Source organism: Bos indicus, chromosome 14 (genome assembly GCF_029378745.1).
Source record: "Bos indicus isolate NIAB-ARS_2022 breed Sahiwal x Tharparkar chromosome 14, NIAB-ARS_B.indTharparkar_mat_pri_1.0, whole genome shotgun sequence".
Classification (NCBI taxonomy): domain Eukaryota; kingdom Metazoa; phylum Chordata; class Mammalia; order Artiodactyla; family Bovidae; genus Bos; species Bos indicus.
The window spans coordinates 52,168,081-52,194,205 of record NC_091773.1 but is presented as its reverse complement, the minus strand read 5'-3'; the positions used below and the strand labels follow the sequence as shown (position 1 = coordinate 52,194,205).

The following is a 26,125-nucleotide window of genomic DNA, read 5'->3' as shown; positions in this document are numbered from 1 at the left end:
CACTTCAGTCGTGTCCGACTCTGTGCGACCCCATAGATGGCAGCCCACCAGGAGGATTCCCGGTCCCTGGGATTGTCCAGGCAAGAACACTGGAGTGGGTTGCCATTTCCTTCTCCATTGCATGAAAGTGAAAAGTGAAATTGAAGTCGCTCAGTTGTCCAACTCTAGCGACCCCATGGACTGCAGCCTACTAGGCTTCTCGGTCCATGGGATTTTCCAGGCAAGAGTACTGGAGTGGGTTGCCATTGCCTTCTCCGATACAGTATACTAACACATATATATCGAATTTAGAAAGATGATAACAATAACCCTATATACAAGACAGCAAAAGCAACACAGATATATAGAACAGTCTTTTGGATTCTGTGGGTGAAGATGAGGGTGGGATGATTTGAGAGAATAGCACTGAAACATGTATATTATCATATATGACACAGATCGCCAGTCCAGGTTCGATGCATGAGACAAGGTGCTCAGGGCTGATACACTGGGATAACCCAGAGGGATGGGATGGGGAGGGAGGTGGGAGGGGGGTTCAGGATGGGGAACACATATACACCCATGGCTGATTCATGTCTATGTATGGCAAAACCACTACACTATTGTAAAGTAATTAAATAAATAAATTTAAAAAAAAACAGAGATCATTTTCTCAAGATTAAATCAAAATCTGTTAATCGGTCTTGAACTAATGAAAGAAAATAGTTCAATCTCTGCCTCAGTATAATTTCTGTTCAATTTATTTATGAATATTGTGTATTCACATAAGTTGATGTTCTATCTGGTTAGTAAAATAGTAATAATAATTCTGTGCATGCTAAGTCATGTCTGACTTTTTACTACCCCATGTAGCCTGCTAGGTTCCTCTGTCCCTGGAATTCTCCAGGCAAGAATACTGGAGTAGGTTGCCACATCCACTCTCCAGGGGATCTTCCCTACCCAGGGATCAAACCAACATCTCTTATGTCTCCTGCATTGGCAGGTGGATTCTATGCCACTAGTGACACCTGGGAAGCCCATGATAAAGTAAGTGATATTAAATATACTAGTTTGTGTCTTCATACATTTGTATATCATTCTGGGATAGTGGGATCATACATTTGTGCACCATTTTAAAATTTTTACATCACACATTTGTATATCAGTCAGGGATATAGTGGGATTCAGCTTTGCATGAATGTTAAGTTTTACCATCAGCCATTTAGTTTATGCATAATTGGCACAGGTGGCTCAGAGGGTAAAGTGTCTGCTTACAATGCCAGACACCAGGATTCAATCTCTGGGTCAGGAAGATCCCCTGGAGAAGGAAATGGCAACCCATTCCAGTATTCTTGCCTGGAAAATCCCATGGACAGAGAAGTCTGGTAGGCTACAGTCCATGGGGTCGCAAAGACTCAGACATGACTGAGTGACTTCACTTTCACTTTCAGACATGTCTAAAAATGAATTTTACTAAATATCACCAAATATCTCCTATGTGACTATACCAATTTATCCCAAAGTTCATGAATTTCAAATTCTTCCAATTATTATCAACATTTAGTATGATACTGCTTTTTGATTTTTACCAATTTTAGGAGTGTGCAATAGAAAAGTATTTTTACTTTAATTTTCATTTCTTAATTTCTATCAAGCACTTTTTGTCTTTTGATTATTGTACTGGAATATCTTCTACTGTGAAATTTTTTTGCCCATATGTTCTTCTAGGCTATTTTTAAATTGATTTGTAGGATTTCTTTCTATGGAGTATATGTTTTTCTGTGCTGTGTTGTGCTTATTTGCTCAGTCGCCTCCAAGTTTTTGCAACCCTGTGGACTGTAGCTGTCAGGCTTCTCTATCCATGCAGATTCTCCAGGCATGAATACTGAGGTGGGTCACCATGCCCTCCTCCAGGGGATCTTCCCAACCCAGAGATAGAACTCAGGTCTCCCGCATTGCAGGCAGATTCTTCACCATCTGAGCCACCAGGTTTTTCTACTATATTGTAAATACTGCTAAGTCATTTTAGTCGTGTCTGACTCTGTGCGACCACAGACGGCAGCCCACCAGGCTCCCCTGTCCCTGGGATTCTCCAAGCAAGAACACTGGAGAGGGTTGCCATTTCCTTCTCCAATGCATGAAAGTGAAAAGTGAAAGTGAAGTCGCTCAGTCGTGTCCGACCCTCAGCGACACCATGGACTGCAGCCTTCCAGGCTCCTCGGTCCATGGGATTTTCCAGGCAAGAGTACTGGAGTGGGGTGCCATTGCCTTCTCCGATATTGTAAATATCTCCTTCTAATTATATATCATTTAAAAATCTTGCTAGCAAAGGTCTGTCTAGTCAAAGCTATGGTTTTTCCAGTAGTCATGTATGGATGTGAGAGTTGGACTTATAAAGAAAGCTGAGCACTGAAGAATTGATGCTTTTGAACTGCAGTATTAGAGAAGATACTTGCGAGTCCCTTGGACAGCTAGGAGATCCAACCAGTCAATCTTAAAGGAATTCAGTCTTGAATATTCATGGAAGGACTGATGCTGACGCTGAAACTCCAATACTTTGAGCACATGATGAGAAGAACTGACTCATTTGAAAAGATCAATGCTGGGAATGATTGAAGGCGGGAGGAAAAGGGGACAACAGAGGATGAGATGGTTGGATGGCATCACTGACTCAATGGACATGAGCTTGAGTAAACTCTGGGAGTTGGTGATGGAGAGAAAGCCAGGTGTGCTGCAGTCCATGGGGTTGCAAAGAGTCGGACATGACTGAGCGACTGAACTGAAAAAATCTTGTTTATGGTATATTTAGCTAACTGCTACTGCTAAGTCACTTCAGTCGTGTCCGACTCTGTGCGACCCCATAGATGGCAGCTCACCAGACTCCCCCGTCCCTGGGATTCTCCAGGCAAGAACACTGGAGTGGGTTGCCATTTCCTTTTCCAATGCATGAAAGTGAAAACTGAAAGTGAAGTCACTCAGTCGTGTCCGACCCTCAGGGACCCCATGGACTACAGCCTACCAGGCTCCTCCGTCCAGGGGATTTTCCAGGCAAGAGTACTGGAGTGGGTTGCCATTGAGCTAAAGAGATTTGTAAAAACATAATAAGGACTGGGACTTATTTACTGGTCTTCAGTAAAACAGAAGCCATTTGATATTTTGAGTTGCTAAAATTCAGTACAAGAAATTAGAGGGGAAAATACAAAGAAATGCAGAGAGTGTGAAGGTCAAGGATCACTTCTGGCTTTCAGGAATCCAGCAATTCAGGGAAGCTGCCACCACATACAACCACCTTCCAGCACCACACTCTTGCCTACATATTTTGGTGAAAAATAATGGCTTCTTTATCCATCCTATCTTTCAGCTCTCACCAGATTGCCTTTAGTTGGTGGAATCTAAGCAGAGGTCTTAGCTGGCAAGGGCAGGAGATATGTAGTTGCCAGATTTTTAGACTCTACACTTGAGAAGTGCTTAGAAGGGCATGGATGCTACTGAGTATTGACAGATTTTTGCTTGCCTATCTTCTTTGAGAAATCTTTCTTCACCTTAAAGACATAGCTACTGTGGGTCACATTTTTTTCTAAGCATTGTAAAGTTTTGACACTCACATATGTCTTCAATCTGCCAGAAGTTAACTTTAAAAAGGAGTATGTTAGTAGGTCATTAGATATTTAAGTTCAAAATTTACAAAACTTTTGGGATGTGAAGGTTATAAAAATGCCTTGTTTGTTATTCTAATCTGAAGAAATTATATCCAATATTGTATATATAAATGACAGATAATCAAGAAATATTTCTTTAGCATTTTAGTTAGAATACCTTGTACTATATAATGCAGCCTTAGTCAATACTTCATTTATCACCTCGTTGATTTTCAGTATTTAAAGAGTAACAGAAATGCCAAATATACCTGTTAAGTTTATAGGATATAGATTTGCATAGACAAACTTTGTTGCTTCCTTATAATTCATTGATTTTCTACTTGATTTGCATTGAATAAATTATAAGAATAGAGTTAGCACTAATAGTATATCTGATTATTTTTCATTGTTAATATTGCCAAAACTTTATTGGTAACTAAAGAGTTTAAATAGGGTAATTTATTTTATATTTATAAAGCTAGTATACAAGACATGCCATCACAAGTTGGCTATTGCTCATCTTTAATTTGAATACAGAATTTGAAATGGACATGTTCCATGTGGATTACCAAATTATTTCAAGCAACAAAACTCAAGAGCTAAAAACATACAAATATGTCTGAACAATATCCTTGGGATAATGGACATTTCTCAAATGGGATTTTTAGAAAATTAAATGTGCAGAGGTGATAACAAGAAGACATCTGAGCCCAGAGGTAATGTCTAACAGATGGGTATCATAAACATTTGCCAGATCAGCTTTTGAGAAGACAATGCTATAATCAATCAAAAAGATGTACTTTAGGTTTTCAATGGGTGGTTGTTTAAAATACTCAATTCCTTTCTATTGAATCAAAGTGGGATAACTAGAAATGAATACAGCTAGTAGAATCTTCAATGAAGAATATTTTGAAGAAATAAAGTTTAAAGATGTCATGAACAACAGGCCTAAATCATTCTTTGATAGTGAATTTGGCAAAAAACAAGTATTCAGATTCTTAAGTATAAAATGAAAGAAATTTATTTGGGAGGAATCACATTAACATTTAAAAATTATTACATTTTTTACATGTAGTTCAACAACAAAAAATGTAAATTCATGGAATTTTAAATATAAAATATCCAGGAGTTACATGGAGATAATATAGTATAGTGATTAAGTTTGGGAATTCTATAGGCAGAGCTCCTCAACTAAATTTCCATATCTGCATTTATGAGGTATGTCACCTTGGGCAAGTAACAACTTTTCTGTGCTTTGTTTTTCCTCCTCTTCTCACCGGGGATAATAGTACTTCCCTCATAGTTATAGCTGTATCTGCTGCTGCTGCTGCTGCTAAGTCGCTTCAGTTGTGTCAGACTCTGTGCGACCCCATAGATGGCAGCCCACCAGGCTCCCCTGTCTAGTCAATAGTAAATAAATGTTAGCTATTATTTTTCACTGATATTTAATGTTTAAATAATGTTAAATATCTGTGTGCCTTTTAATAAAATCTAAGTCCCTTACTATAGTCCACCTCATCCCTGTCTAGCTTCAAACTTTACCTCTCATTTTGTACAATTCTCCTTTCTTATCCACCTCCAGCCAAATAACTCAGCTGAAGTCTTCTCTTAGGCCTTTGTATTTGTTGATCTATCTGCCTACAGTCTGCTACTCTCAGATCTCTTATTATAATTCAGATACCAAATCAGGTGATACCTCCTGAGACACAGTCCTTGAATGAACTGGATATAGTAGACTCATCTTCCATACTATGTATCCTATCACCCTATTACAAATTATTTCTACATGCAGTTCTTTTATCTTTTGTTAACATTTTTCCTTTTCTGTCTTGTCTCACTAAACATTGGCTCCATGTGAGCATGAACTTTGTCTTTAGTGTTCTCTTCATCCCCAGAGCAGAAACAGTTCCAATGGAGACAGACAAAATTTAAACCTATGATTCAATGAATAACTTCTATGTTGATAAGTTAATTCCAATAGAGGAATAAAAGAGAAGACAGGATTTATGGACCAAAAAAGGAGTGACATTTCTACAACTCAGCCTTCAGAGAGAAATACAGTGAAAGACATCAGATTAAGGAATGCATTCTTGAATGTGTATTGAGGGGCTGAGGGGATCTGGCTAGAGTAACCTATTAAGTTCTGCTAACTTCTATTATTGAATTATCCAGAGCAGAGTGATGTATTATGGAGGATATTGTATTGAGATGCTAATTTCTGATCTGCTCTTCTAACTTTAGAAGAAGGCAATGGTAATTTTCTCTTACTGTACTCCCCTACACTGTCCAGGAAAACACAACTACAGATTTAATTAATTTGTGTTGCATAAAGCACCTGAAAATATGTCTCATCTAGCACTGGTTGTAATAAGTTTCAGATTTCTCAAGGGCAAGCATAATTATTAGCCATTTCTGAAAAGAACGGAAGAGTGGTCTAACTCAAGGAGGGAGTTAATTCTGAGAGGCTGGAGGGATGGAAGAGCAATTGGATTCCCTAATGTTAGTCAAGGTCTGACCAAGTTTGTCACAGATGTTTTATATCCAACCCATGTGGCCATCCACGCTTCATTTCTCTAAATCAAACTAGAGTTGACTAAGAAACTAATTTTGGAGAAGAAGGTTATCTGTACAAAAAACTAAGTAAGATTATTCTTGACAACTCTAAAGGATGAAGACTGAAAAGATTTAATTTGCTTCAGAAACGTAAAGGAATGGGACATTTTCTTCCTTCAAATGTGGTGTAGCATTTTTATACCAGGTGTGTTATAATTTATTTATTGGTGAAGGAAAGACAGAGAAACTCATGGTCTTCTTAGTAGAGTATAACTAAAACTGTTAATAATGGGTGAACCAAATGCTTTTCCTTTTTAGGCACTCAAGGGTCTCTGTACTTTCCTGACACCACTAATCATAGAGGCATCTATTAATACGATATCTTTTAACTTATTTTTTTTTTTGGAATATCTGTTACAGCTGTGCATCATAGGAGACACTGTACACTGTCTTCTCAGTATATCTTTTCTTCTCCCTCATGAACAAAATCTTGATTTTGCTTCCAGCAATAACTGAAGCATATCAGGCAGTAGTATATCATGATAGTCAAATAATAATCCAATAATTTAGTCTGACAAATACTTCATTTTTCCAGCTTCCCTTGCTGGGAAATTTATCCATATAGCCCTATTTTGGACAAAGAAGGATAACAGAATGTCTGACACAAATTTTGTACTCCTGATGAAAGGGACATATACGATAAACAGTACCTCCTCCTTTTTGCCTTGAATATGCCCAGTGTTAAAGCAGCCATCTTGTGACCATGTCACAACAATCCTGAGAACAAGAAGTGAACAAACTAGGAATGCCATAACAAAAATGGAGCATGGCTCCTTGTAACCTAGGTTTAGCAACTGAATCAGGACCTGCTTACCTTTTTTCTCTTCACAGGTCTTATATAATTAACATAAATCCTGGCTGTTTAAGCCATGGTTAAGTTTACTACTGCTGCTACTGTTTATTTGCTAAGTTGTGTCCGACTCTTTGCTGCTCCATGGACTATAGCCCACCAGGTTCCTCCATGGTATTTCCCAGGCAAGAACACTTCAGTGGGTTGCCATTTTCTTTTCTAGGGGATTTTCCCAACGCAGGGATCAAACCTCCATCTCCTGCTTGGCAGGCACACTCTCTGGGAAGGCCCTAGGTTTACCTTGAAGCCAAAAGCAGCATCTCAACTGTTTCTACTAGTCCATTTGCTATTCCTAGTGATTACATAATGAATGGACCAATAAGACAGTTGAAGTAAAATATAACCTAAAAGCTTGTTCTAAAATATCTCTTCATTTTAATCTCAGCCAAATGCAATTCTATGACTGTCATTACATAGACCAGGTGTAATTAGATAAGGATAATCATAAAAAGCCTGCTTATGCTAAACCTAGAATTGTGAGAAGCTAGGCAAATGGGATTAATCTGAATTAAGTTATTTACTCTATTTGCCTTGAATGTGCTTATTTAGCCTGCTCTTTCTAATCTCGGTGCTTTTCTTTATCCTGTTCTCTTTGCCTGGAATACAGTCACCATTTCTTTCTGTGATCCACCAACACAATCTTTAATACTACCTCATTCATGAATCCTAACCTGATCTGCCCTAGCCAAATTTCCTCTCTACTGCCTCTAAATCCTCTGAATATGAATACTAGAACTCCTCTGCATCTCATAGTGTTCTCTCAGATATTCCAGAAACAAAGGTGGAATAATTTTAAGGGGAACATACCACAGAATGGCAGAGGTGGGATTAGAAATAACTGGACACAGGGATCCAAACACAAAACATATTCTTTTCCATTTTCCCCCATGTCTGCACACCTTAGCAAATTCTCTTGTGTTCAGAAGTTAATTACTCCATCTAAGAATTTATGGAATATACAATATGTGGCCTAGTAGAATCTTCTATATCACACACAAAAAAAAACACTTTATAAAATCAGTATTCAGAGTACATGTTAATTTACCAATATATGTGGAAAGCTGCAATTGATCTAAAACTGACTAAAGGCATTATGAAGTGAAATGGCCTCATGAAGAATTATGCATAATATGCTTGCAAGAAAACCAAAACAAACAAAAAACATAATCACAATACCATGTGATAAGAGCTATATAGCTGTGGATATAGACTACTGCAAAAGAAGTGTTAAAAAGTAGACTAACTGCGGTCGAAGGAGTCAGGGTAAGCCTAATAGGGAAATGTTTGAAATGGTCTTGAAGCTGAACAGTTCAATTGATGCCACAGGTGGATGGGGCATACTGAAAGAAAAAAGAAGCCTGGGTACAGGATTCTAAGGCTGGAAACCAAAGTATACTTGGAGAATGAGAAGTAACTTCCTTCAAAGATAGGAAATGCATGGTTAACTATTAAGATCATTGCAGGTATATGCTCATAGAAAGGCTGCCATTGTAAAACTCAGAAGTGACACTTAGGAACAAATACAGTTAATAGCTGATGTGCCACTACTTCCAGGGCCTTCCTCAACAAAGGAGCTTAGCACATAGCCATTGAATCAGAAAATCTTAGAAGCATTTACTGACCTGGTGAATATTCAGAGACACCTTTGAAGTAGATTATAAACATTTAATTCCAGATTTGAGATTGAAACATTTTAGTTTCAGTTCTGAGACTGAAAAATATTTATAGATGTATGTCGGCCCTTTTTTAAAAAAATAATTGCTTTTATACTCTTTTCCCAATTCTACAGCCTTCTATCTTCATAATGATGCACATCCTTTAATGAACAGCCAGAATCATTAAGAAAAAAAAATAACTTCAAGTATTTTCTTTTTAAGCGTTTCTTTCTTTCTTTTTCTTTGATAAGCACAAGCAGTAGTTCACAGCAATGACAAAGAAGTCAATGATTTTACTCATTCCAGTCTCCTGAGCATCCTATACAATTTCAAATTCAGGTATGGCTACAAAATCCAGTATCTTTGCATCAATAATCTCACATTACATAGAATTTAAATACTAGAAAAGGAAATTTAGGTTTCCTTTTTTAACCTCATTGAAATTTTAGACAAAGAGAAATATAAAATGATGCAGAACAAAGAAAGACCATTATGTAAACACAGAGCCATGACTTGAAAAATGTCACTAGCCCTGTCAGAGAAAAAAAAAAAAAGGAAAGAGGAAAGCAGATTAAGAAACATTTGCCCTTCTGAGCACATGGCAGCGATTATATTTGAGCAAAAAGCCACAGCACTGTTACTTTTAGTCCATCACAAAGAACTATCTGTAAACACAATTTGCTTGGATTTTCATTTGTCTTTGGGAGCAATTCACAGGAAATCACAGTATATACAACAGTTCTCAGGGTTTAAAAATATGTATTAAACATCATTTTGTTAATTTAACTTGTGTTAATGATGTAACAATTCTAGCACAGGTAAGGAAAAAAAAAAAACTTGAAATAAACAAGGAGAAAGAATCATATCTCAGTACTATGTCTCTTGACTGTATTTTCACAAACAATAATTTGATTCCAATTACCTTTTGAATCCCATGTGAATATCTTTGATGCTGTAACCTTTTCAACTTTCCAATTTCTGTAAGAATTTTCATTCACCTGACTTCTTGAGAAACTTTATAGAACTATTTTGATTTTTTCAAATATTCTAACAGTAAAGACTACAATTTAATTCTCATTTATATAATTAGTCTACTTCTTATTATGATACTGGTAAATAAATTCATTTTGTTCATATAACAATTGATGTAACCCACTTATGGTTTTCAATGATTCTCAGTCTATGAGCTTCTACCTGTTTAAGTGTCAGTAAGTTGATTTGAGTATAGCACAATAGTTCTATATAAATTTATTTTTAACAAGACAATTTAACAAAAAAGCAAAACAAACTAAAATCTTAGCTATTCTTCAGTGTAAAATCATCTGAAACCATCCAGTTTTCATTAAGGGCTGGCTAACTATAACTAATACACATGTACTGTGTATGTTTTGCAGTGACAGGTAGGAGCTCAAGCACTGGGTTCCCATTTATTAAAAAGTTTAATTGTACTTCTTAAATATTTCATGGGGAGAATACTGTTATTTTAAAGTACATAAATAAATAAGTTCAAAGTCACATATTACTTAAACTTTCTGAACCTATTGTTTCAACAATAAAATAGTAATAGCTAGATTACCTGTAATTTTTGAAGTTGTTAGGGTCAAATATACATGGAAGGGAGTTGTAAACTTCAAAGTGATAATCAAATGTTGAATATTACTTCATGTGGTGTATTGCAATTACTAATAAATATTTAGCATCAGTGTTTGGCCATTTTTTTTTCTCCCAAAATACTTACTGGTATAGACAAGTTGAAAGCCTTCATCCGTCCCTTCAGAATCAGAATTAAATTCTAGCCAGAGCTGGTTTGAAGTACTACTAAGTGTCAGTCCTCGCATAGACGCACCAGTAAAAGCACCTAGGAGATGAGTTGTTTTATCTTTTCCATCATAAATCTGCAAAATATATTTAAAATTAAAATGAAAATGTGTAAATAATAAACAATTCTGAGCATGTATTTATATTTATGAAGAAAATGAGTGATTACACTCCCCAATTCAAGTCATTACATGTTTCCCAAGAAAAACCTCATATATCATTAATTGATTTTACAATTAAGAGTTACAAGTTACAAGTAAGAGAGTTAAGACTCCACATGGATAATTTTACTATTTCAAGCTCAGTAGACACTAAAAGTAACTGGAGAAGGCAATGGCACCCCACTTCAGTACTCTTGCCTGGAAAATCCTATGGACGGAGGAACCTGGTAGGCTGCAGTCCATGGGGTCGCTAAGAGTCCAACACGACTGAACGACTTCACTTTCTCTTTTCACTTTCATGCATTGAAGAAGGAAATGACAACCCACTCCAGTGTGTTTGCCTGGAGAATCCCAGGGACGGGGGAGCCTGGTGGGCTGTCATCTCTGGGGTCGGACAGAGTCGGACATGACTGAAGCAACTTAGCAGCAGCAGACACTAAGTAACACTCAAACTCATGTTATAAAGTTTTTGCTTTTATTTTAAAAACAATGTTTTTTTATGGCAGATAATTTAAAATTGAGCATTGATTGGTTGGTTGTTGTTCTGAACTTTCTCAAGGGCACCAAACACCTGGTTTTCTAATAACATGATTAATATAAAATATACTTGCTTCTTTGTACATTCTATTTATCCACACCTTTTAACTTATTTAATTTTTGACACTTTAAAAATGCTAAAATGGTGCTAAATGCTTTTAGAAACTGATTTAACAAGGCAAAAAATACAAAACAAAACTGATACTTTCCCTAAGATCCCTACCTCATTCCCATTCTTCTGAAGGTGTAGCTTCTCATTGTCCTCTAATTTGCTTTATCTTTTCAAAGCCTTATAGACATTTCTTCACGTCAGTAGATATAAATTCTTGCTTTTGAGAACTGGGTAATATTTCATCCACTACACTATCACAACTTGCTTTACCATTCCTATATTAACAATTAACATTCCTATATTAACAAACATTTTTGCCACTAAAAGTGATCCTGAAAAAAACACCTTTTACATATTATCTCACATTTCTCTTTGGTACTTGTATTTCAGTAAGAAAGGTTTCATACATTTAATACATTGAATTTGGGTGCTCAAATGTAGGTGTATTGTCAGATTATTTTCCAAAAAGTGTACAGTAATTAAACTGAGGATTTGCCAACACTGCATATTGCCATTCTTTTTTAAGGCATGCATTTTTAGTGTGGTAGCTATTATTCCCAATGGTGTGAAAATTAGTCCTTAGAGTTGATAAAACCTCGGATATGACGATGATTTGTTGACCTACAAAGACCAACTCTAACTGACAAATCTCATTCCACAGTACTTAGTTTTATGAAGTTGAATCTGGGGGCTCCTTCTGCAAATGATAACAAATAGAAAAATTCGAAAATACTTCTGAAAGTTACTTGTATTTTGCCAAAACTTTCTTACTTCTGACCTATCATAAGAGTAAAAATTATGTCACTAAACTTCTGATCTGGTGATCTTGCCAAAGCACCAATGTTCCCCCATTATGTTCATGTCACCTAAGAGATGATACTTAGATGGTACATGATGGAAGTTTTATTATCACTACATTAATTTGTATGATATATGTTTCTTGTGCTAAATGGTTGGATTTAACTTGATTACCTATTTATAATGCTTTCTAAAATTTGTAACTAAAAGCTAATGTATAACTTTTTTTTCTTTTTATCAAATTATCCCTATAAGGTTTTAGATTATGTTTATATTAGAAAATTAAATTATAAAAAATTACTATATTTCAAAATCCAATTTATTCAAATAAAACAGTGAGATTTTTGATCAGTGGATTCAAGGTATTCTTCAATCCAAGGAAATGTTCTTGAGTTTTGGTTTATTTAATTATTCCCTGTATATTTTATTATTTTATTTCCATTTTGAATGCCTATTATTTACATATTCAGTCTCCAAATTGCATTGCAATTCTTTTACATGTTTTTCTTCTGAAATTTATCTATATTCCCTCTATATTATAGCTTATCTTCCACTGGAACTTTCACATTAACAATTGAATTTTCAACAGTAACTAATCTCTTTTTATACCTTCTATTAAAATCTTAAATTTTAAGTTCTACTAATAGGCCAGTCAAGTTCTAGAAAGTCAGTCTGTCTGTCTGTCTTTGCCTTCTTCCCTTTCTTTCCCCAGTCTCTGTTTTTGGTACTCAAATTGCATTATCATATCAAGATTGTTGGGAGAAATATCAATAACCTCAGATACACAGATGACATCACCCTTATAGTAGAAAGTGAAGAGGAACTAAAGAGACTCTTTATGAAAGCAAAAGAGGAGAGTGAAAAAGCTGGCTTAAAACTCAACATTCAAAAACTAAGATCATGGCATCCGGTCCCATCACTTCATGGCAAATAGATGGGGAAACAATGGAAACAGTGACAGACTTTATTTTCTTGTGCTCCAAAATCACTGCAAATGGTGACTGTAGCCATGAAATTAAAAGACGCTCGCTCCTTGGAAGAAACGCTACGGCCAACCTAGGCAGCATATTAAAAAGCTGAGACATTACATTGCTGACAAAGGTCCACCTAGTAAAAGCTATGGTTTTTCCAGTGGTTATGTAAGGATGTGAGAGTTGGACTATAAAGAAAGCTGAGTGCCCTAGAATGGATGCTTTTGAACTGCGGTGTTAGAGAAGACTCTTGAGAGTCCCTTGGACTACAAGAAGATCAAACCAGTCCATCCCAAAGGAAATCAGTCCTAAATATTCATTGGAAGTACCGATGCTGAAGATGAAGCTCTGATACTTTGGCCACCTGATGCAACAAGCTGACTCATTGGAAAAGACCCTGATGCTGGGAAAGACTGAAGGCAAGAGGACAAGGGGATGACAGAAGATGAGATGTTTGGATGGCATCACCAAGTTGATGGACATGAGTTTGAGGAAGCTCTGGGAGTTGGTGATGGACAGGGAAGTCTGGCATGCTGCAGTCCATGGGGTCACAGATTCGGACATGACTAAGCAACTGAACTAAACTTATAGTTTTATATTTTCTTATTAAAGATATAGGTTTTAAATATCCCAAAGACAACAATGCTTTTATTTAACATGCTTTATAAATGTAGCTTTGTTCAGAGCCCCTAGTATTCTTTTCTAACAACATTTTATAACTTTTCTGCCCAGATGTTGTGAAGTCTCCAGTACCTAGGCATTTCCTGCTCTCTCCCTTTGTGCCTGTGTTAATCTAAAGCTTCATATTACAACCATCCAGCCTCCACAAATTTATTTATTTGTTTTATTACCAATGAAAAGGAAGTGGAATCATATTTCTTATGAGTGAGAAATAGAGGAAGTGAGTCATAAAATCAATTCAACATGCTCACTAAATTTCTAACAGCAAACATCTTACTGGTCTCCCTTTTCTTTTCAAAAGGTCTTTCTGTCATTTTTTTTTAAAATGTGTTGACTATTTAAGGAATATTTGACTTCTCGATAAAGGGCTGTATGGATAATTCCTTAAAATTATATGGCAGTACCAGGAACCCCTCTTGGAATCTAATTAATCATACAAATATAGTTCTGTTAGTTATCAGCAAGAATTTGTCTTCAACAAAGCCAAAGCAAATGCTGAGGTTGTTAGGTCAGGAATATTTTTGTTTGTTTGTCTGAGTACATAAGAGTCAACTTTTCATTTCTTAAGAATAGCACTCATGAGGAATAATTCAGAGACAAAGAAACATTGCTTGTCAGGAAAAACAACCTTTGTGTTTGAGTTTCAAATGTCCAATGTGCTCATAAATCGACTTCTGAATACAGTTATATTATGACTCTATATATGCTGTAGCTTATAAGTCCTGTGGTTGGAGGTACACAATCACAATCAAACCATGTAACCAACTGACCCAGTGGACCTAATTTGTAGTTAATACTGTCAAAGTAACCACATAGGATAGGCTTCCCCGATAGCTCAGATGGGAAAGAATCCTTCTACAATGCAGAAGACCTGGGTTCATTTCCTGGGTCGGTAAGACCCCCTGGAGAAGGGAATGGCAACTCACTCCAGTATTCTTGCCTGGAGAATGCCATGGACATGGGGTCATAAAAGTTGGACACGACTTGAGTGACTAACACAACCACATAGAATTTTTTCCTTTTATTTCTCTTACTGCTAACAAACATATAATTTCATTCATATGTTAAATATAAATAAGTTTTCTTGGATTCAACTAGTTCTGCTTTCAAGTGTGGATACATTTTAAGAACTTTCAGTTTGTCAAAAACAACCAAATAAAGGGGAAATATAAATAAATAATAGTTGCAATTGAGTAAATGGAAATTGAAATTTACTTTTAACTTTAAAAAATGTCTCTCCTAATTTTTTTCCTCAAATTTTCAGTGGTAATAATAATAATAAGAGTTTAACAATAGCAGATACCCTTATTTCACTCCACATATATAACCCTAAGAAAAATTTTAAAAATAACCCAATTGTCTGCCATAAGAGATATTTATTTATATTACTTTTTTCAAGACAGAAGCAATTTTGCTTTTTCAAAAGAAACTTTATTTAAGAAATGATTTCTAAATAATCTTTGAAGAAGAATTTATGAAAAAGGAGCTAAATTTTCAAACGAAAATAATTATCTTAAACTCAGCTGGGAGAATCTAATTTAGCACCAAAGCTAACTACCATTTATTTAACAATGTAAAGTCAAAAGGCAGAAAACAAATAATGTAGAAGCACCGCTATAATTATCAAAATTAAATGAAGTGTGATCATTCAGCTATGAAATTTTGGAAGTGTATATAAATTCTTAGGTCAAAATGAAAAGCAACTGTTAATTAGAAGGCTTTAAAAAAAGAGAAGAGTTTTATAGTTATGATCAAGTCAATGCTGTTTAACCTGTAAATAAAATACTTCAGTGTATTCAAATATATATGAACACATAAAAGCAACAAGGAAGGAAAAATCAGTGTATACAGTCAAAGACTAATTATGTTTGAAATGTATATGAATGCAAACATACAAATAAGAAAATAAAACAAACAAAATATGTCTTACATTTTATAATAAATTTATGGTACAGAGTGATTATGTCAGGTTTGATCAGAATCTCATAGAAACGTTGAGGTTATTATTTCTCATTTCTTTTCTATTTAAAATCAGGATATTTAAGAATATTTTTATTTATTTGAGCTTATTTTTTTTCTTTTTCTAAATGACGTTATTATTTTTGAGATATGTCTTAACATCTGTTTTTAGTTTTCAGAAATTTAGAAAGCTAAAAAGAATAAGGAAACTGTAATAGCATACAGAAACTCAGAGAGGACTTGAGCGCTCCCTCGCCCGCACAGGAATAGTCTCACCTATTTAGTGCTTAATGCAGATAATGAATTACTTTTATGTCAAATGTAGAATTCAAGTCTTCTCCAGAATTAATATTGTGAAAGGTATTGCAAGCTTTAATAACATTAATGAAGCTCTTTGAAAAGACTAATTTGTTATAAAATTGCAATTAATTTGGTAGTCTTACACAGGAACAGATGAGAACTTAATATTGCCATGTTTCAATTATCAAACCTTTTGTAACGAATCAGGGTTTGACATTTGTTATGGTGTACAGATCATCCTATTTCTAAAAGGTCAAACTCTATTATGATGAACTGCTTCAGTCAGTTCAGTTCAGTTCAGTTGCTTAGTCCTGTCCAACTCTTTGAGACGCCAAGGACTGCAGCATGCCAGGCCTCCCTGTTTATCACCAACTAACCAGAGTTTACTCAAACTCATGTCCATTGAGTCGGTGATGCCATCCAGCCATCTCATCCTCAGTTGTCCCCTTCTCATCCCACTTTCAATCTTTCCCAGCATCAGGGTCTTTTCCAAGGAGTCGGTTCTTCGCATCAGGTGGCCAAAGTACTGGAGTTTCAGCTTCAGCATCAGTCCTTCGAGTGAACACCCAGGACTGATCTCCTTTAGGATGGATTGGTTGGATCTCATCGCAGTCCAAGGGACTCTCAAGAGTCTTCTCCAACACCACAGTTCAAAAGCATCAATTCTTTGGTGCTCAGCCTTCTTTATAGTCCAACTCTCACATTCATACATGACCACTGGAAAAACTATAACCTTGACTAGAATGGACGTTTCTTGGTAAAGTAACGTAAAGCTTTTTAATATGCTGTCTAGGTTGGTCATAACTTTCCTCCCAAAGAACAAGTGTCTTTTAATTAAATGGCTACATTCACCATCTGTAGTGATTTTGGAGCGCAAAATATAAAGTCTGTCACTGTTTCCACTGTTTCTCCATCTATTTGCCATGAAGTGATGGGACTGGATGCCATGATCTTAGTTTTCTGAATGTTGAGCTTTACACTGACTTTTTCACTCTCCTCTTTCACTTTCAAGAGGCTCTTTAGTTCTTCACTTTCTGCCATAAGGGTGGTGTCATCTGCATATCTGAGGTTATTGATATTTCTCCTGGCAATCTTGATTCCAGCTTGTGCTTCCTCCAGCCCAGTGTTTCTCAAGATGTACTCTGCATGTAAGTTAAATAAGCAGGGTGACAATATACAGCCTTGACGTACTCCTTTTCCTATTTGGAACCAGTCTGCTGTTCTATGTCCAGTTTTAACTGTTGCTTCCTGACCTGCATACAGGTTTCTCAAGAGGCAGGTCAGGTAGTCTGGTATTCCCATCTCTTTCAGAATTTTCCACAGTTGGTGGTGATCCACAATCAAAGGCTTTGGAAAAGTCAATAAAGCAGAAATATATATTTTTCTGGAACTCTCTTGCTTTTGCAATGACTGAACAGATGTTGGCAATTTGACTTCTGGTTCCTCTGCCTTTTCTAAATCCAGCTTGCACATCTGGAAATTCACAGTTCACGTATTGCTGAAGCCTGGCTTGGAGAATTTTGAGCATTACTTTGCTAGCATGTGAGATGAGTGCAACTGTGTGGTAGTTTGCACATTCTTTGGCATTGCCTTTCTTTGGGATTGGAATGAAAACTGACTTTTTCCAGTCCAGTGGCCAGTGCTGAGTTTTCTAAGTTTGCTGGCATATTGAGTGCAGCACTTTGACAGAATCATCTTTCAGAATTTGAAATAGCTCAACTGGAATTCCATCACCTCCACTGGCTTTGTTCATAGTGATGCTTCCTAAGGTCCATTTGACTTCACATTCCAGGACATGTGGCTCTAGGTGAGTGATCACACCATTGTGATTATCTGCTTATGGATACTCAAAGCTGTTGTTGTTGCTAATGATATAAGATATGTATTAGAAAGTATATTCCCACTCATTACTCTAATGAATTAGCAAATAAGGTATTATCTGAACCCAAGAGCAAAAAAAGTAACATCAAAAGAGAGAAATTACACATGTACATGAGCATAATTATTCAAACCTTCAAATTATTCCTGCTCATGGATACTAGAATTTTCAATTTGGCCATTTGTTTTATAGGTTGCTTAAGAATTTATATAATTTTTGCAATGAGTTGAGTTAGACCTCAAATTTTGAAAAAAAATATTTTTTCAAAATATTTCAAATCTACAATGTTCTCTCCAAAGATAATATGTAACAAAAGAGAACATTTGTTTGTACTCAGATCTTTATATGTCTTTACAACAGTTATATAATGTGTAATCAATTATAAGAGCTAGTGTGCTTCAGTGAGGGAGTTGGGAGTGGAATGAAGGGTCAGGTTTTCAGGAGCCTTAGCTTTGTGGTTCTGTTGAAGTCCCAACTCTACCTTCAAAGCTGACTGGCATGTCACACATCATTTTACTTCTGTGATCCTCAGTATAAGAAGATAGGAAGGGTTTTATGAGGCCTAGTAATAACACTCTGTGATTTGGTTGTCAAACACAGATATTTTCCCTGGTAGCTCAGCTCATAAAGAATCTGCCTGCAATGCAGTAGACCCTGGTTTGATTATTGGGTTGGGAAGATCTTCTGGAGAAAGGATAGGCTACCCACTCCAGTATTCTGGCCTAGAGAATTCCATGGGCTGTTTAGTCCATGGGGTCGCAAAGAGTCAGAGACGACTTTCAACTTCACTTTCTATTTCTGCATAAGAAATAAGTCTTTAAACTTCAGAATGCCAACTATAGTAAAGAGATTGTCTTTTGTCCCCCCGCTACATTCCTTTATCTAAACATAATGCTTAGCTTTTTTCTGAAAATAAAAACAAATACAGCGATAACAAAAACATAAATAGTAGTTCTGATTAGTATTCAAATTTTGTCCAATTCAGCTGACAAGCAGAGCAACTTACTATTGACTGTTTAAAGCCTACATATGATAAACACCATCTATAAATGTTAATTAAAAATAATTAATTAAGTTATATAGTTTGAGTGATGGATTGAGAAGTTCAATATTCTTGCCTACTGAAAGTAATATAACCAAACAAAGATATATTCATAATTCCCAAACCTGCTGGCCATCACAAAATCTGGAGAGATTTATAAAAATCCTTAATCCCAGGTGGAGATGAACTGAATCAATTTTCCCTAGATCTACTGAAACTCAACTTAGTTTGGTTATAGATCAGTTCAGTTCAGTCGCTCAGTCGTGTCTGACTCTGCGACTCCATGAACCTCAATATGCCAGGCCTCCCTGTCCATCACCAACTCCTGGAGTTCACCCAAACCCATGTCCATTGAGTCGATGATGCCATCCAACCATCTCATCCTCTGTCGTCCCCTTCTCCTCCTGCCCTCAATCTTTCCCAGCATCAGGGTCTTTTCAAATGAGTCAGCTCTTTGCATCAGGTGGACAAAGTATTGGAGTTTCAGCTTCATCATCAGTTCTTCCAATGAATATTCAGATAACTAAGGTGTTTATAAGGAGGAGGAGGGAGAGAGAAAGTGGGTGAGTGAGTAAATGAGAATCAACCTAAATGATGGGTTCTCAGAAAGGAAAGTTGTGTGTGTGTGTATAGAGATATAGATTAAAATACATACTTTTTTTATTATTTGTTTTGTTCTTTGCTCTCAGTCAAAGGATAAAAGGTTCTGTAATAGGCTAATTGTTTTTCTTATTTCTTCCTATGTCCTAGTTGGAATGGAGCAAAAGAAGTGATTACTAAGTTTAATACTGGAAAGTCCTGTGGATGAGGATGGCCTCTGATGGATTCAGTTCAGTTCAGTTCAGTCACTCAGTCATGTCTGATTCTTTGTGACCCCATGGACTGTGGCACGCCAGGCTTCCCTGTCCTTCAACAATTCCCAGATCTTCCTAAAACTCATGTCCATCAAGTCGGTGATGCCATCCAACCATCTCATCCTCTGTTGTCCCCTTCTCCTCCTGCCCTCAATCTTTCCCAGCATCGAGGTCTTTTCCAAGGCATCAGTTCTTTGCATCAGGTGTCCAAAGTATCAGAGTTTCAGCTTCAACATCAGTCTTTCCAATGAACACCCAGGACTGATCTCCTTTAGTATGGACTTGTTGGATCTTCTTGCAGTCTAAGGGACTCTCAACAGTCTTCTCCAAAACCGCAGTTCAAAGGCATCAATTCTTCAGTATATGGTCCAGGTTTCACATTAATACATGACTACTGAAAAAAAAACCATAGCTTTGACTAGAAGGGCCTTTGTTGGCAAGGTAATATCTCTGCTATTTAATGTGCTGTCTAGGTTGGTCATAGTTTTTCTCCCAAGGAGCAAACGTCTTTTCATTTCATGGCTGCAGTCATCATCTGCAGTGATTTTGGAGCCCAAGAAAATAAAGTCTGTCACTGTTTCCAGTGTTTCCCCATCTATTTGCCATGAAGTTGTTAGGTAGTTAGAATAGGAAAAAGGAGTCCAGAATGGTGGTGGCTAAAAGACAAGGAAGGGAAAAGCCTGCAAAAATAGAACAAAGGAAAGTCCGAGGACCAGAGTGAGGACCTCAGGTAGAACAAACAGCACTCCTGGCTAGCCCAGTTTACATAGGGCAAGCCTAGTGGGTGGGGGAGAAAAAATATATAAAAAGAGGAGCCAAAGGGGCAGATCTCTCTTCCTCTCTTTCTCTCGCTCTCTCTGTCTCTCTCTTGCTCTCTGTCTCTCACTCTCTGTCTCTCTCACTCTCTCTCTGTCTCTCTGTCTTTCTCTTGCTCTCTCTCTGTCTCTTATATCTCTCTCTACTCTTCCCGTCTTTTGGGTCGGCATGCCCTCATGCCTCAAGGATATATTTTCCTTTATTTTCTAAATAAAACTGAACTGTAACACGGATCTGTAACACTGATCTGTCCAAGAGCTGTGACACAGTCTGTCTGTCCAAGGTCTGTCTGAGGGCTGTAATGCTGGTCCATTGCTTCAAATTTTTGTTGTGACGATACAGAACTGAGGAAATTACACACTCGAAAGGGATGGGACTGGATGCCATGATCCTAGTTTTTTGAATGTTGAGTTAGTTTGCAGTTAGGCAAATTACCTTCCATCCTGAGAGGACTCTGGGTTTACCAGTTTCTGAGAATTAATCATTTGTCCACTGCAAAGTACACGGTCTACTTGTGCATGCCTAACTGTGCCTGTGTCAGTAGGTATCTTTGAACTGATAGTTGTTCTTGGGGTTATTGAGAAGAATAACATATAGGCATTTTATATTTTATATTGGTGGAGAGACCATGAAGACAGACAGTGTTTAAAAGCCCACCCCCAACTGTCTCTATAGAGTGACTTACCAAAGTTATTTTAAAATAATAATTTAGAATAAATCCCAGGTTAGACTATTAGTAGGAGGATGATTGAATTGGTATGCTTCCACGTTAATATCTAGTAAATAATCTTTTTAACTTTGGAAAACATTTATTTTAGGAAAGATAAAAATTAAAAAAAATTCTGGGAATATATATTTTTATTCTTTCACTCATGAAAGAAAAACCACTATTTAATTAAATCCACTACGGAGCTTGACATTGAGTTTTCCTGCCTTCCTTTGTCTCTCACCATCAAATCCCCTCACACTGTCACTCATTACTGAATTCCATTCTTCCTCAAGGTAATACACATAACAAATGCATGTGACCTTATTCCAAACAATAAGACATTAAACAGAAAGCACTCTGAGAAACATAGGACTATTTTTTAACAGGTATCACCAATTATTCCAAATGGATTTTCCAAGTAATAAACATTATTTAGTATGGAAAATTAATATATAAGTTTCAAGCAACATTGAGAGGAGAAAAATATTTTAGGAAGCATCGTGGTAGACAGGGGGAAGCATTTCCTGACTTTTAACTTATAAATGCATGTTTATTATTGTTACTTATGTGATACAGATTAGCAGCTACACTCATACTTCTGATCTATGTCTTGATACATTTTTTCTTTCCCATATTTAGCCAGGAAAAAAGAAAAGAAAAGAAAAAGCACTGGCTTACTTCTAAGTACAAGGTTTCCATTAATCTCAGTTTGACTCCAATTTAGCAAATAAATTTATTTTTAACAGGAAAACCCAAACAATGAGCTAGAAATTGAAGATATTATATACAAAGTGAAGTTTTGTTGCCTATAGGGCAAAAGCACAAAAAACAAGAATGGCTTTAAATTAATAATAAAATTGTATACATCCAGGTGTACTGAAGGAAATCTTTCCCATATCTACATAAATGCTGCAAGCATACAGAACTGTTTGTGTTAGACAATCAACAATTATCACCAAATTAATATTATTTTTAAAAGGACATAACTTATAATGTTAAAATCACCATTTCAATAAAAATCCCCCACCCCAATCTGGGATATCACAATTTTTTTTTCAAGATTTGTGAAAATAGAATACCATAAATTTCTTAGCTGGATTAAGGACATTTTGATAATGAGAAAAATATATGTGATCATTTTTTAAATATTTATGTGTGATTTTATAGAAGTATTTACCGTTATTCTAATAATCTATATCAACGATATTTATCAAAATATTTAATTTGCAAAACATGGATCAATAAATATGAAAATATATATTTACTGTACCATTTTCAAACAAATTTTTGGCCACACCATGCAGTCTGTAAGATCTTAGTTACCTGGTCAGGGATAGACCTGGGGCCACAGCAATTAATGCACCAAGTCCTAACCACTGGACCACCAGGGAATTCCCCTTAATTATATCTTTAAATGTGATCATTTCAAATTTTTAAAATAAATGTAAAAAATTACTTACATGTTTATTATTGACAGAGTATACTTTTCTTAAATAATGTATAGATATTGTTAGTTTGATTTGTTCATAAATTATAAAATGTTCATAGTCATAAATGCATAGAGTTTTCCTTGTATCAACAGAGTTAAATAAGTTACTTAAAAAAACATCAAAATATAAATAAATAAATGACCATTTATGGGTTGATTATGTTTCGTAGATAAATAATGTATAATTTAAACCTATGAATGGCAGAATAAACTTATGGTAGATTATATACACACATTAATGAATACTTAATGATTAAAATGATCACAATATAAATATTCTGAGTTCACTTACCTTAAGAACATCTCCTTGTGCTAAATGAAATGTTCTGGCTGAAATATTGATTCCCTTTCCTGCTTGAACCTGAATACTATAAATGCATTCATGGTTGTTTTCATAGTTCAGTGGATAATTTGGAGAGAGCAAAATGCCTTCATTATTTGTTGCAGATGCACCACATTCAGCTGCAGGTAAAACAGAATATTGAAAAAACACAGTTTAATAGAAAGCATTATCATTTAAAGTAATGTAAAGTATGTAAGTGTAGATGTATTTTACTTTAACTAGAGTCTAACATGAACAAAATGTACAGAATGGTTCTGTGTTGAAGATGACTCATTCCCTCTCAAACAACAGATGGGAAGAAGGAACTACTACACTACTGCCCTGTACAGAACACTTGTACATAAATAGAAATAAACAATAGTTTCAGTATTTTCTGGCCTTGGATGAAGGGACAGCATGGAAAAAGAAAAAGAACAAAATATTTTTGGGATGCATTTTAAGTTTGTAGATCTCTAACTAATTTACTATTTTAAAATCTATTTACTTTAAATTATAAAAAAAAGTAAAGAGATCAATTTTTTAGAATGATTCTTTTTTTTTTTTTAGAATGATTCTTAATCTTTTCATTTTTACCTTTTTTTGAACTTGCCCCTTCTTCCTCCCACTAGTCAGTTTTTTTTATGACCCAAGAACTTCAGTAACAAAAAGTAGAATAAACACTACAGTGTCTTTGAAAATGAATATAATAGATAAAACCCACAAACCAATCAATAATGGCAGAGGTTTGGGCATCTTTGGAAATTCTATTAATTTTCCTAGTTTCAAAGATAGAATGGATTAAGGCACTCTCTAATCAGCATATGCTACTGCTAACTCTCCAGGACTAACTTTGCAAAATTTTAGTGTCTAACCACTTAAAGAGAACTATGAATTTCTCATTTTTAAAAATTTAATTTCAATGTATTACTTTAAAAAGATTGTAGTAATACTGCAAAACCAAATGAGTTTTTATAATTCCCAAACATGCTCTTTAGGTATCAGAAATTCAGTGAACTTCTCAGCTTTCTATCTTATGTAATAACTTGCTTCATATTATCATTCCATAGGCCAGGGAGAGTCACATTATTCAAGGTTATTACTTTTTAGAAATAAGATTTTTAAATTAATGCTTCATGGGAAGAGTCATAGGAAGTATACAACAAATACACAACAAGGTAGAAGATGATGAATTGCTTTACTTTTTAAATGCTAAAACATTAACAATAATCTGGCAGAAGAAAAAGCACATGTATACCTGTGATGGATTAATTTTGATATTTGGGAAAACTAATACAATTATGTAAAGTTTAAAAATAAAATAAAATTTAAAAAAATAAAATAAAATGGATAACCAAAAAAAAAAAAAAAAAAAGAAAAGGCTAATGAGGAACTGAAAATGATCAAGAGGGAGTAGTCAGTATAATATCAACATAGAAAAAAATAATAAAACTAGTGATGTGATGCTAACAATCAACTAGTAACATGACATATCACCTAGTAAAGCTCCTTCAAGTGACTTTTAAGGTAAAAGAAAAACGAAAAACTTTACAGACTTTCAATATTGATTTAAACTATATATCTTATGTAGCAGAAGATTTTGTTTCCTTGAAACTAAATTGTCCTTCACAACATGAATATGAAACCAGCTGATAGAGCACAAACTTGTAGAGATTCCTATGCTTTTAATTACACTATGAAAAATGAAGTGTTAGTTGCTCAATCATGTCCAATTCTGCAACCCCATGGACTGTAGCCTGTCAGGCTCCTCTGTCCACAGAATCTCCAGGCAAGAATACAAGAGTGGGTTGCCATTCCCTTCTCGAGGGGATATTACCAACCAAAGGATCATGCTGTGTAATAATTCAATTTGCCTTCACCTCATATCATCTGAATTACTGAGAAATTCATCCATATAGGACACCATAACATAATACATCTTTCACTTAGTGGGAAAAAATCATTTCTATTTTATTTTTAAAAAATTTTTACTGGAATGTACTTGACTTAAAATGTTGTGTTAGTTTCTGCTGTACAGCAAAGTGAATCATATATATATATATATATATATATATATATATATATATACACACACACATATATATATATATATACACACTCTGTTTTAGATTATTTTCCTATGCTGCTGTGCTGTACTGTCACTCAGGCATGTCTGCTCTTTGCGATCCTATGGACTATAGCCTGCCAGGCTCCTCTCTCCATGGGATTTTCTCAGAAAGAATACTGGAGTGAGTTTCCATTTCCTTCCCCAGGGGATCTTCCTGACCCAGGGATTGAACCTGCAACTCCTGCATCTTCTAACCATTCTTTGCAAATGGTTAGAAGTATGTATATGTTAATCTCAGTCTCCTAATTTATACCCTCTTCCCCTCCAGTGTGTTTCCCTTGTGTCTCAGCTGGTAAAGAATCTGCCTGCAACGCGGGAGACCTGGGTTCGAACCCTGGGTCGGGAAGATCCCTTAGAGAAGGGAATGGCTACCCACTCAAGTATTCTGGCCTGGAGAATTCCATGGACTGTATAGTCCAAGGGGTTGCAGAGTTGGACATAACTGAGAGACATTCACTACACTTCACTTTCACTTTCCCCTCAGTAATCATAAATTTATTTTTTATATCTGTGACTCTATTTCTATTTTACAAATAAGTTCATCCATATCATTTTTTTTAGATTCCACATATAAGCAGTATCATTTCTCTGTCTGATTACTTTACTCAGTATGATAATCTCTATGTCTACCCATGTTGCTGCAAATGGCATAATTCCATTACTTTTTATGGCTGAGTGATATTCCGTTGTATATATGTATCATATTTTCTCTATCCATTCATCCACTGATAGACACTTAGGTTGTTTCCAAGTCCTGACTATTGCAAACAGTGCTGCAATGAACAGTGGGGTGCATGTTTCTTTTCAAATTATGGAT

General features: G+C 35.6%; 1 protein-coding gene across 7 annotated transcripts in view; it reads right to left on the bottom strand.

Annotated features, from left to right (window-relative positions):
- The window catches only part of CSMD3 (CUB and Sushi multiple domains 3), a 1,461,887-nt gene that overhangs the window by 374,828 nt on the left and 1,060,934 nt on the right, over positions 1-26,125 (bottom strand). For all 7 annotated transcript variants that reach the window (XM_070802767.1, XM_070802766.1, XM_070802772.1 and 4 more), the window contains 2 exons: positions 23,154-23,323; positions 10,474-10,630 (listed from right to left, as the gene is read on the bottom strand). In XM_070802767.1, coding sequence (XP_070658868.1) covers positions 10,474-10,630; positions 23,154-23,323 — 327 coding nt within the window. The remainder of the gene's footprint in view (positions 1-10,473; positions 10,631-23,153; positions 23,324-26,125) is intronic.